Source organism: Pyrgilauda ruficollis, unplaced genomic scaffold (genome assembly GCF_017590135.1).
Source record: "Pyrgilauda ruficollis isolate IOZ18807 unplaced genomic scaffold, ASM1759013v1 scaffold88, whole genome shotgun sequence".
Taxonomy (NCBI): Eukaryota; Metazoa; Chordata; class Aves; order Passeriformes; family Passeridae; genus Pyrgilauda; species Pyrgilauda ruficollis.
In genome coordinates this window covers 68,713-80,993 of record NW_024530821.1, presented here as the reverse complement: position 1 = coordinate 80,993, position 12,281 = coordinate 68,713, and the positions used below count along the sequence as shown (strand labels likewise).

The 12,281-nt window shown below is 60.7% G+C and overlaps 1 protein-coding gene across 1 annotated transcript in view; it reads right to left on the bottom strand.

The window, feature by feature from the left end:
* LOC121364684 (dedicator of cytokinesis protein 2-like) overlaps positions 1-12,281 on the bottom strand; it is a 44,588-nt gene that overhangs the window by 28,830 nt on the left and 3,477 nt on the right. Inside the window, exons 9-27 of the mRNA XM_041488118.1 lie at positions 12,184-12,265; positions 11,151-11,286; positions 10,693-10,768; positions 10,469-10,548; positions 10,199-10,324; positions 9,990-10,114; positions 9,269-9,367; positions 8,807-8,879; positions 8,206-8,309; positions 6,120-6,309; positions 5,226-5,323; positions 5,026-5,115; positions 4,661-4,761; positions 4,142-4,276; positions 2,410-2,521; positions 1,799-1,869; positions 1,310-1,416; positions 905-1,032; positions 19-69 (exon numbers count right to left, since the gene is read on the bottom strand). Of these exons, the coding sequence (XP_041344052.1) occupies positions 19-69; positions 905-1,032; positions 1,310-1,416; positions 1,799-1,869; positions 2,410-2,521; positions 4,142-4,276; positions 4,661-4,761; positions 5,026-5,115; positions 5,226-5,323; positions 6,120-6,309; positions 8,206-8,309; positions 8,807-8,879; positions 9,269-9,367; positions 9,990-10,114; positions 10,199-10,324; positions 10,469-10,548; positions 10,693-10,768; positions 11,151-11,286; positions 12,184-12,265 (1,984 nt within the window). The remainder of the gene's footprint in view (positions 1-18; positions 70-904; positions 1,033-1,309; positions 1,417-1,798; positions 1,870-2,409; positions 2,522-4,141; positions 4,277-4,660; positions 4,762-5,025; positions 5,116-5,225; positions 5,324-6,119; positions 6,310-8,205; positions 8,310-8,806; positions 8,880-9,268; positions 9,368-9,989; positions 10,115-10,198; positions 10,325-10,468; positions 10,549-10,692; positions 10,769-11,150; positions 11,287-12,183; positions 12,266-12,281) is intronic.

Below are 12,281 nucleotides of genomic sequence, written 5' to 3'. Positions count from 1 at the left end.
TGCTGCAGGGACACTCACCAGCTCCACGTCCCCACGGTGCTTGTGCCGCGCCCGCAGCTTCTCTGCGCTCTGCAATCACCAGAAACAGGGCTGAGACCCCCAGGAATGGCCCCAGCCCACCCCAGACAGGCCACATTTGGGTGGGTGGGTGCCCACCGTGTCCCTGCCTCATGTTTGGGGCCATCACTCTTCATTTTGGAGGGTGGTGCTGCCCCGGGGCTGACTGGCAATTGCTGACCAGCAGAATTTCATATGAGGTATAAGGCCATTGAAATTTTAATTACATTTGGCCTGTCCCAAAATAGAATTGGGAAAAGACAAAAAGAAAAAGTGCCTTGAATCAGAAAGGAAACCAAAGAAATATATGTAACTAAATCAGATGTCATACTCATGCCTTATTACTTCGTTGTTTGCCTTAAGTAACGTGATCCTGCCTGTGAGTCAACCAAAAACCAATTTTTGGGTGACCCTGGCCAATGCATCAGGCTTGGACACCATTTCTTTGATTTATTCAAATCCAGAAAATCCATTGTCAACCTGCTTGGTCTCGTTGGTCAATACCCCAAAATGTCTCTCCAGATCTTTCATGATTTATTATCAATGTGCTCTCACCTTCCTCCCTCCCTTCACCTTCCTCTGCAGAGCTGCTGATGTCCCCACCACCCTCAGGTCAGTGTCATCCCTGAGCTTGGAAGCCCCTTCCCCACCCACATGGATGTTGGGCAACCCACCAGAACCTCACTGAGGTGAAAGCACAAGGTTTGTGTCCCACCCTGGGCACGTCCCTGCTGGGATGGTGACACCCACAGCCAGTGAACTCCAACAACATCCTGGCCAGGACCTGGTGCTTAACCCCTCTCAGAGGGGTTTGGTCAGGTGCCTGCCCAGCCGATTCCTGCTTTACCTTCTGGGCCTGGTACAGCACTTCCAGGATGCTGCTGAGCAGCTCGATGCAGGCGTCCTCCTCCTCCCCTGCCTGGATCAGCTCCTGCAGGATGGGCAAGGCTGCCTGCAGCACCAGCTCCCGGCACTCTGGGGGGACAGGGGGCCACAGGCATGAGGGAACTGTCCCCAGCTGTGGAGCCACCCCTGGCATGAGGGAATTGTCCCCAGCTGTGGAGCCACCCCTGGCATGAGGGAACTGTCCCCAGCTGTGGAGCCACCCCAGGCATGAGGGAATTGTCCCCAGCTGTGGAGCCACCCCAGGCATGAGGCAGAGGAAGGGTCCCTGCTCAGGGGCTCATCCCCACCCTGTGCCACGGCCTCTGGGTGAGCTGAGCAAGGGCAGAGCCCCCGGGACCCCTCTCACCGTGGGACTGGAAGGCTTTGCTGCTGGCAATGTCAGTCAGGGCCTGCAGCTTCTGCTTCAGCAGGCGCTGGGGCAGCAGGTTCCCCACGAAGTCCCGCAGCACGGCCCTGCCATCAGGAGAGGAGTTAAAGCAGCAGCTCCAGGTTGAGGTCAGGATGGGGCTGCTGGGTGGGGGGAGCCCCTCGATGGGGCAGGATGGTCCCACAGGGCAGCAGCGCCCACCACGGGCACCCAGCAGGCAAACCCTGCCTGAATTCCCAAAATGAACCCAGCTGGGGCTGAGCTCCCAGGCTCAGCCCCTGCCCAAGCACAGGCAGCTGCCAAAACTGAGCAGAACTCTCCGATTTTTGCACTGGGAAGGGGATCAGGAGGTGATTCCAGACCCCCCCTGCCCACCCTTGCCCTGTGCTGGATGTGGGGACAGAGGTGGCTGTGGCAGGGGCTGAGCAGGACAGGGGGCTGGGGTTGCTGGGGACACAGGGACCCTACCCCAGAGTGGAGGAGTCAAAGATCCCAAACACGTCCTCGAGGATGGAGGGCAGATATTTCAGAGCTGCTCCCTGCAGAGACACCACAGAGCTGCCTCCAGAGAGGTTCCCGGAGCCCCCTCTGGAGCCTCCCTCCCTCTGGGGGTGCCCTGGGGGCAGAGTGCAGCCCCATCCCTCAGCCCTGCTTCCCTCAGCCCCCTGTGCCAGCCTGGTCCCAAATGCAGGGAATGAGGCCAGGCCAGATCCAGGATGGGGACAATCCCCAGGAACAATTCCCAGAATTTCCCCTGCAGAACTCAGCACACGGGCGCCCGGTGTCACCGAGCTGCTGACCCAGATCCACAGCCCAGCCCCAGAGCAGTGAGGGGGCTCAGGGTGCACGAGGGGGGACCCTGAGGGGTCTCAGGGTACACAAGGGGGACCCTGGGGACAGCAGGGCAGCGCACGGGGGGGCAGCTCCTGCTGAGGTCTGCACGCAGGACGGATGGACAGTGTCACCCCAAAAACAGACACAGTGTCACCCCAGCATGGGGACAGTCACTACCTGGCCTGGGCACCCTCCCTGCCACCCCACAGCCCAGCTGAGCCCTGCCAGGGCCCCCCTGGCCCTACCTGGGAGAGCAGGGTGGGACCCTCCAGCGGGGACTGCATCAGCTGGTTCAGGGCGAGGAAGAAGCGCTGCAGGGAGCGCTGGAACTCGGCCACCTCCTTCCCCTCGTAGAGCCTGCAACGGCCAGAGCCACCCTGCTGTCACCTCACTGCCACCATGACACACTATTGGATTTGTTTGGAATGCCCAAGGAAGGCAGGAATGGTGAATCTGACTCCATGTTCTCAGAAGGTTAATTTATTACTTTATTATACTACATTATATTAAAGAATGCTATATTCTATTAAAGAATACAGAAAGGATACTTACAGAAGGCTGACATAATAATTCAGAGGGAAGGGCTTTACATTTTCCTTTTCAGGGGAGGCTCCTGCCTTCCTTAGCACAGACCTGGCTTTCCAAACCGAGACACCATCCCAATTCTTTACACTCATCCATCAACGTTTGGATCCAAGGCTGGATCTAGGGGTGAGCCCTGGCACTGCCACAGCCACTGCCCCACCATGTCCCCACACCCACTCACAAAAACTCATTTTTTCTTTTTTAAAAAAAGCCTATTTTTCATGATTCCACAGCCCAAAACCCTCTCAAAGCAGTTCAGCCCCATCCCCCTTGAGCAGGAACCTCCTGAGCCCTCCAGCCCCCCTCACCAGCTGGACCAGAGCGAACTGAACGAGGCAATTTTAGCCATGGGATGTGCAAAGCTGCAGGAAAAAGTGCAAAGCTGAGGTGTGATCACAGGACTGGGCACTGCTTGAGGCAATTCCCCCACCACTGACACCAAGCAGTGGCAGGAAAAATTATCCAGCCACCAGCTGTGAAAGGCAACCCTGGAATTATGGACTGGTTTGGGGCTGGGAGGGCCCTTGAAACCCATCCAGTCCCACCCCCTGCCATGTGTTGCTCCAAGCCCTGTCCAAAATTTGGCCTCAAAATCCAGGGGACAATGAGCACTGGCAGGGAAAGTGTTGCCACTCTCAGTGATGGCTGAAAAGCAGAAGCAGCCAGAGGAAGCAGCAAGGAGGAAGCAGCGAGGGACAGACGTCACCACAGTGCCACCGGGGCGCTGAGGGGACACAGGGAGGTGTCCCAAGGTGAAGGACAGGGCTCTCAATCATCCTTGCAGCTCCCTGGGCTCCTCAGAGGAGCTGCAGGCTCTGTTTGTCCGGCTCCAGCAGCAGCAATCCCAGACCCGGCAATCTGCAGCGACTGGCTCTAATTACAACCCAATTCCTGTCGATTACAGCCTGTACAAATTGCAGCACGTTCAGGGCACTTAGAGGATCTGAGGAGCCCGTGTTATTGCTTGCTGAGATTGCTGAGATAAAGGGAAGCTCTATAAAATCGCTAAATGTCCTCGGGGATGCCTCTGTTCCAGGCAAACTCATTCACAGGGCTGTTTGCAAACAAGCTGGGTAATTAATTTCTCCTGCCAGGAGCACTCTGAGCTGGGAATGTGCTCCTCACACAGGAGGGAGAGGCAGGTGCTGGGTGTGATGTTCTGGAGCACCTGGAGCCAGGGATGGCACTCTGGGAAGGGATGGAAGTGGCCAGGACAGACAGGGCTCAAACCCCACAGTTAATCCAGAGTGGGGCACAGTGAGTGTGACACTCCCTGGGGACACAGGTGTGGCATTCACATTCTCTGGAAAAATCCCTTCGCCCAGGATTTTTCTCCTGGGAAGCTGAGAAGCCTCAGAGAAAAGGAAAACAATAGCACTGGGAAGCACTTACTGGGCGAAGAGGTGGCGGGAGCGGACGATGAATTTGAAGATGTACTCCAGGGCCTTGAAGGTGCGTGGGAGGGGCTCGCAGGGCTCCCCCCGGCCCGCCTGCTCCACGTACTGCGTCAGCACCGACAGCAGCTTCCTGCGGGGAGGGGTGTCCGTGGGTGTCCCCTGTCCCTCCCTGTGCCCACTGCCACAGCCCCATCCCGCCTGTCCCAGTCCCATTGCAATTGTCCCAGTCCTGTCCCTCCCTGTCCCCACTGTCACAACCCAGTCCTGGCTCTCCCAGCCCTGTCCCTCGCCAGTCCAGCTGTCCCAGCCCCATTCCAGCTGTCCCATCCCTGTCCGCCCCATTCCAGCTGTCCCAGCCCTTTTCCCTCCCTGTATCCACTGTCCCAGCCCATTCCAGTTGTCCCAGCCCCATTCCACCTCTCCCACACCACTCCAGCTGTCCCATCCCTGTCCTGGCCCCACTCCAGCTGTCCCAGCCCTTTTCCCTCCCCGTGCCTCAGCCCCAGGACCGCACTTGTAGGCGAGCGTGGCGCTGAAGTGCTGGCGGATGTAGGCCTCCAGCACCGTGTTGAAGTGCTGGAACTTTCTGTCAGCCACCAGCCTCACAATGAAAACCTGAGGGCAGCAGGCAGGGGCACGGCTTGGCGTGGGCAGGGGGAGGCCTCTGCCACCCTGAGCCCACCCTGGGCCATCACCAGGAGAGCTCTCGTCGTGGTGTTGGAGAAACACCTCTGAACAATGCTGGGATTGTCCCCCAAAGGGACAGTGTCCCTCAGAACAGCCCTGCCCTGTGTCACTGAGAGCAGCAAACCCATTGTCCCAGTCCAACCAGTGCCCACCCTGCACGGGAGGGCTCAGACCCACACAGGTTGTGCTCACCAGGGCGTCAAACACGAGGCTGTCATAGACATCGGTCTCTGAGTGCTCCATCATGATGGAGAACAGGGCATCCAGCGTGTCCTGCAGGAACTGGGGGGACATGGGGGATGGGAGGGCTCCAGGGCTGACCCCAGCATTGCCCAAAATCCACCTTTTGGGCATGGGGGAGGAACGAGGGAGGGAGGAAATGCTGGCTGTACCTTGATGACCTCGCCTCCATCCACGTTCATCAGCTTCTGGAGGTTCCCACAGAGCAGGCTGGGCTTGGAGCGCCACTTCAGCAGCCCCAGCAGGTTCACTGGGCAGGGGGAACGGGGCACTCAGCACTGGGCACTCTCTGTCAGACCCCAATGTCACCAACCCCCTGCTCCCCCGTCCCAGGAGCAGCCAGGACCCCCTCACACAGCCACAGCTCAGTGCCGAGATCCCCGATGCCAGGGCCATAAAGCACAAAATTTAAATAGGCTGTGGGAGCACAAACTGTGCTGCAGGAAGAGAATCAATGCAGCAGCCTCACCCCTGAGCCCTCCACTCTGAACCACAGTGCCCTGGACCCTGCAGCCACGTGGTGTCACCGTGTGTCACATCCCCAGGTCCCCTGAGCCCCCTGTTCTTCAGCCAGAGCAGGATGAGCCATTCCCACCTTCCAGGAGGTGGGAGGAGAGCCCAGCATCCCCCTGGCCAAGGGGGCACCAATGTTCTCAGCTGCCCTGGCCTGTGCAGAGCAGCCCAGGGACACTGGAAGCTCCCCTGAGCAACCCAGGGATGGGGGTTAAACCACAGAGCTCCGATTCCCACCTCAGTTTGGCAGGAAGCTCGTGGAGCCTCCAGCAGCCGCATCCAAGTGGGAATTCCACTCACTGCTGCTCCTCTCCAGTGGATGGCAGCCCCCCAAAAAATCCCCAGATCCTGCTGATCTCCCCAGGAACAGCCTTGGCCGTCCTGACCACGGCCAAACAGGAGCTGAGCACTCACTGCTCCCACTGTTCCCACAGCCCAGCGTGATGGACACCGGAGAGCCAAACACCCCAAGCGTGGTCCAGCAGGTGGGAACACCAGCGGGGAGGGGACACAGCCCCGGATCCGGCACTCACCGTTCTGGGTCAGCTTGGTGGAGCAGACCAGCGTGGAGATTTGGAAGCTGTCCCGGCTGGACACGGCCAATCCCGCCGTGGTCCCGCTCACACGGAAGGAGGAGCCAGAGAGGAGCTTGGGCTCAGACACGTTCCGCTCCGAGGGCAGGGACAGGTACGCGCTGGCGTCCTCCAGCTTCTTGCTGTCACCCTGCAGGGCACAGCGCAGGTGACAGCTGGAGCCCCAGGGGACAGGCTTGGCCCCCGGTGTGCCCAGGGGCTCGGTTCTGACCCCACGGCTGGTGGTTCCCACCATAAACCACCCCCATCCCACCCCTGGGTACCCTCTGGCTGCCCCACATTGACCCCACAAAGCTCAGCTGGGACACAGCCCAGTCACACAGCAGGGACAGGACAGGACAGCAGGAGCAGAGGGACAGAGAGGAGTCTGAGGCTGGAAATTAAACACACCTGGGCACTGCTGCAGGGATGGACACGCAGCGGGACACTGACATGGAGCAGGACACCACCCAGGTGTCCAGGACAGCCGCTCCCACATTGCTGTCACCCAACATCTCCCACCTGTGTGGGCATGCCAGGGCCTCCACAGCCACAAACCAGCCTATTTCTGTGTCCCCTGCTCCAAGCTGAAAATGTTCCATGCAGGAGGACTCACTGGGGTGACTCTGAGTGACCTTCCCTGGGACGTGGGGGGTGACCAGAGCCAGCCAGCCATGCTGCAGCTCACAGACACCCATCCCTCCCTGCCTGCAGCCTGGCAGGGTGAAACCCCTCCAGCTGAAGGTGGCAGGGAGGTGACAGAGCTGTTTGCTGTGGCTTTTCCCCTCCAGGACACATCTGGAGCCTGTGCTCCTTCCCAGGGCCGAACCATGCAGGGAAAACTGTCTGGAGCTCAGACCAGCTGGAGATCAAGAGGTCTGAGCAGCTAAAAGCCCTTCACTCACATTCCTGTGGCAAGCAGAGACAAAAAGATGAAATATCTTCTGACTCCCCGAGTGCAGCCCCCGGTGCCTGCCGGGAAGAGCCGGAGCCAGGCAGGGAGAGGACGGAGCAGCTCAGGACAGGGGGGTTCAGGAGGGCAGGGACAGCTCTCCGAGGGGAACAGGAGCTGTGGAGGGTTTGTTCTCCTAGCAGGGAGGTGTGGGAGGTTTGATCTCACTGCCACAGCCAGCGCTGGCACATCCCAAAGGTGGAGGGGACAGTCCCCAAAGAGCCAGGGAGCAGAGCCAGCGCCGAGGGCCACGGCAGCAGTTAAAGGATTTGGGTCTTTCGCCCAAAAATAAAGCAGAGAGGAGGGACATAATGATTTCAAATGTGCAGGAGCCTCGGGGAGGAACAGCGTGGTCTGTCCCTGTCCTGGGCTGCCGCAGCAGGCAGGAGCAGGTCGGCTCATCCCAAAAAAGGCAGAGCTCAGGGAGGGATGTGGCTCTGCCTGGAGAAACTGTGCTCACGTTGCCAAAATCAGAGACCACCCCCTTGCAGCAGCCCAGGGGCGGGGGAGTAGGTGACCCCCAGGGACTCTGGAGCTCCATGAGCCCAGAAGGGACCCCAGAAGGTGTCAACACACAGGGAAGAGCCCTGAGCTCACCCTGGCAGCGGGGACCAGCTTGTGCCTCCTGCTCCTCTGGTCACAGTGGTCCCAGACCACAGAGGGGACACCAGGTAAGGGGGCAGTACCTTCAGGGGCCCTTCACATTAAAGCTGATGGCGTTTTTCCCAAATGAGCAGCGATTTTGCCTCCCCTGCCCTCTCTCAGAGCAAACCCCAGCAGTGCCAGGGCTGGTGAAATCAGGTGAAGCGCAGCCACACCACGGGGACGTTCCCTGCCCGTCACAAACGCTTAAATCACCTTCTCCCAAACCAAACTTGGCATTCCAAAGGAGCAGCACAGGGACTGGAGACACCGTGTGCAGGGAGCCCCCACCACCAAGGACAGCTAGGACAGCAGGGAGGCACCACAAACCCGTGGGGACTTTGGGTACGTGCCACCAGCGCCGTGGCTCAGGCAGCGGCTGGCACCCTGGCCCCAGAGTGCTGCTGTCCCACAGCCCCCCCCAATTCAGGGGGTTCTGGAGCCCCCCCATACCTTGTAGAGCACCAGGTCGTGCTCCCCATCCCGCAGCGTGGTGCCATCGGGGCGCATCAGCCTCACAAAGGCCATGGAGAAAATCCGCTCGCTCCGGTCCTTGGCTGGGGGGACACACGGGGGGCACGTGAGGGAGAGCTGGAGGGGACCAGGGACACATCTCCAGCTGTGGCATTCACATTTTCTCTGAACGCAGAGGCACATCATTCTCTCTCCCAGGATTTTCCTGAGAAAGCTCAGAGAAAGGCATGAAAACAATTCTTCTCTCCACTTGCTGCATCCGTTGTTTGGCACATGTGAAATGTGTTATGGAGATTGTTTACCAAAAGGGATTTCTTAATTGGGCTCTGGTGATGGTGTTTTGGATTGATTGACCAATTAGGTCAAAGCTGTGTCATGACTGTAAGGGTCAGGGGTTTTCTTTAGTATAGTAGTAGTAGTATAGTTTTTACTATAATGTAATTAGTATATTATAGTATATTATAGCATTTGTTCAGCCTTCTGCAATCATGGAGTCAAGGCAAGATATCCCCACGTTGGGGACAGCCATGCTGCCATATCCAGGCAGGGACAGGCAGTGCTGGCAGCAGGGGACACTCACAGTCACTGGAGGAGCGGTGGCGGAAGGTGAACCTCAGGTGGGTCCTGTGGACGTCCTCGATGGGAACAGCAATCTGGGTGGGAACGTGTGCCAGGGTGAGGGCAGGGGCTGTGCCCCCAGCTGGGCAATGTCCCTCTGTGCCCAGGCAGGGGCTGTGCCAGGCTGTCCACTGCTGCAAACCGACCCCACATCCTTCCCAGTCAACCACAGTGGGGCTGAACTGGGCGCACTGGGATGGGGACAGGGCTGCAGTGCCCATCCCCAGTGCTGGCCATGCTGGGTGTCCATGCAGGGGTCATGCTGTGACCCTGGCAGCAGCTCTGTTGTCCCCGAGATGGGACCAAGGACTGCCCCCCAAAACGCCTGCCCTAAAAGGGGACCCCTGCAGCAGCAGGAGGAGCGAGTGCCACAGCCTGGAGGGGCTGCAGCCCTGTCCTACCCCAGCCCCTGTGCCCCCCAGACCTTCAGGGTCTCCATCCAGCGCTGGTGCCGCTGCTGGTAGTAGACGACAGAGCGGTAGTGGCTGCTGGGACTGTCCCCTGCTCCCGCCTGGATCACGTTCTGCCAGGAGGAGAACCTCGGGATCAGCCCAAAGGAGGGACAGGGAGGGACAATTCCTGCTCCTGCCACGCCCCAAACCCCCCTGCCCACACCTTCCTAAGCTGCCAGGCCTGGTGTCACCTCTGAGGGGACACACGGCCCTCCCAGGGCACATCAGGGCGTGGCCCTGGGGATGGAGATGGAGGATTCCAGCCCATTCCCCAGGAGCCAGGTAAGAGCTGGTGTCAGAACACCTGGAGAGTGCCAACAGCCAGCCTGGGGAAGTGACACTTGGGTCTGACCCCCCCTGCCCTCCTGCCTGCCCCCAGCCCCTTCCTGTCCTGGGGATGGATGCCTGGGGGCTCTGGGGATGGCCAGGGGGTCTGGCTGTCCCCAAGGCAGGACAATTTCCTCTCTACCCCTTATCTTTATTCTCACTTTCCCATATCTTTTCTATTCTATTCCCAGATCTCTGTTCAGGGCGGCTCCAGTGGCCCAAGAGGCTCCTCCAGCTGGTTTTGCTACTGGAGCTGCTGGCTCTACCCGAGGTGAGGTGACACAGGGGACACCTGCTGTACCCAAGGTGAGGTGACACAGGGGACACCTGCCATACCCGAGGTGACACAGGGGACACCTGCCATACCTGCACCACGTTCCCTGCCTCGTCACAGACACACACGGTCACCTCCACGTTCTTCTGCGTCTTCTTGCTGCCCTTGTCGAACTCACCCTGCACCAGTGTCAGGTAGATGTCGTTCCTGACATCACCTGGGGGGGACAGCCCCGTCAGCCAGGCCCTGCCACCACGCTGCCATCCCCAGGGACCCCCAGGCTTGTCCCCCCCACACTTGCCTGGCATTATGACCTCCGGGTAGCCCAGCTTGCGAGCCACTGCCGTGCTGCGGTCCACCAGGTGTGGGTGGTCCCTCCTCACCTGGCTCAGGTCTCCCCACAGCATCTTCAGGGACACCCAGAGCCCTGCAGAGAGCACAGGGATTTTTCAAGGGGTGACAGCAAGAGCAGGGCCATCAGAGGCCACAGCAAGTCCTCAACCCTGCAGGGATTGCCTCATGTGACAAGCAGATGGCCCGGGGAGGACATCAGGGGACACAGGCTCTCTACCTTGTCCCTTGTGGTTGATGTCCTTCCCCTCCACCGCCTTCCGGATCATGTTGTGGAGGAAATCGCCATCAGCAGCCACCCTGGAAAAGCCACATTTCGGGGAAAAACCTTTTCTCTTTGGTCCTTGCACCTCTTGCCCCCTGGCAGCTGGTGTCCCCATGCCAGCCAGGCCCTGGGGTGCTGCTCCCTGCCCCCCCAGCGCTCCCCCCAGCCTCGGGGCTCACAGGTGGACGGGGATGAAGTGCTGCTTGTCCTCGTCGCTGTCACACGTCCCCTTGGTGATGTCGGTGATGTCCATCACTGCAGTGGCACAGAGGTGGCACCGTGGCAGGGGTGGCACTCCCAGCCAGCGATCCATGCCCAGAACAGGATCGTGGGGGAGGTGAAGGCAGGGGAGCTCCCCAGGGCTGCTCAGCAGTGCTGTGCTGGGGGTCCCTGTGCTAGGGGTCCCTGTGCTGGGGGTCCCCTGTGCCAGCACAGGGCGGGTGTTGTGTCCCTTGGGCAGGGACAGCCCAGGGTGGGGACAGTGTGAGGACAGCCATGCAGCGGGCTGGGGTGTGCAGGCAGGGAAAAGGGACAGCAGGAGCAGCGCAGAGACACCGCAGAGCCTGGTGTGGTGGCAGGAGGGGTGCCAGGGCGGTGGCACGGGGGTCCCTGGGGGTCTGCACGGAGCCCAGCCCACCTGAGATGCCGAAGGGCCGGCGCAGCCCCGTGCTGAGCTTGCGGCTGTGGCTGTCCCGCAGGTCCATGCGCCCCACCCGGATGATCTGGCACACCAGGAACAGCCGCTCCCGCTGCAGGTCCGTGCTGCCCAGGTCCTGGGGGACACACAGGGGCCGTGTCACCCCGGCAGCACTGCAGGGGACGTGCCAGCGCCAGCGTTAGGTGATCTCGGGGTGGTCAGGGGGACCCGGTGGGCACAGAGCTTCCCTGCTGCCCCGCACTGTAGGGACAGTGGGCACACAGCCCCGCTGCCCTGGGGGCTTCTGTGCCCCCCAGGAGCCCCAAAACCCCGCGATGGGGACAATGCCAGGACCGACGGTCCCAACAGGTCACCCCAGACCAGGCAGTTTGGCAAGCGGGGGGCAACCTGGCATGGTGCAAGGATGTCAGGGTGGCCCTGTACCCCAGCTCCGGAGACACTGGGGAGGGGGTCGGGTCCCTCGGGTGCTGCCCCTGCACCAAAACCTCCCAACGGCGCTAAGGACAAGGACAAGGACACATCACAACGCGTGGGGACACATCAGCAGCGAGCAGAGCAGAGGGCATCGGAGATGGGCGAGAGCCGGGGGACGGCAGCGGAGCCGAAGTGCTGATGCTGCTCATTAACATTGATTTTCTCGCCTCATTTGCATATCGATGGCTCCGCGGCGTCCCGGGGGTCAGCGCTGCGCTGCAGCCAAAGCGCTGAGTCAGCAGCGGTGCCGGGGGGCGTGGGACGAGCGGGGTCGGGACACCCCGGGACCCCCAGCACCGAGAGGGGACCCCGGGACCCTCAGCTCTGAGAGGGGCAGCCCGGGACCCCCAGCACCGAGAGGGGACCCCGAGGGGCGGCACCACGGCGGATGCCACATCCCAGCGCCAGGGCAAGGATGTGCCAAGGGGCTGGGGGGACGAGGGGGGACACGGGGCACCCGAAATGCTGCGGGTGGGGCAGATCTGCAGGAGGGGGCGGTGGGAGGCGGCAGCGCGGCTCCCCCGCGGTCTGCGCTCACCGTGAACACGACCCTGAGGTTGTTGAGCAGCTCGATGTCCTGGGGGACGCCGGTGCTGGCCCAGCGGATCACGTAGTTCTCGCTGCGGGGCGGGTGAT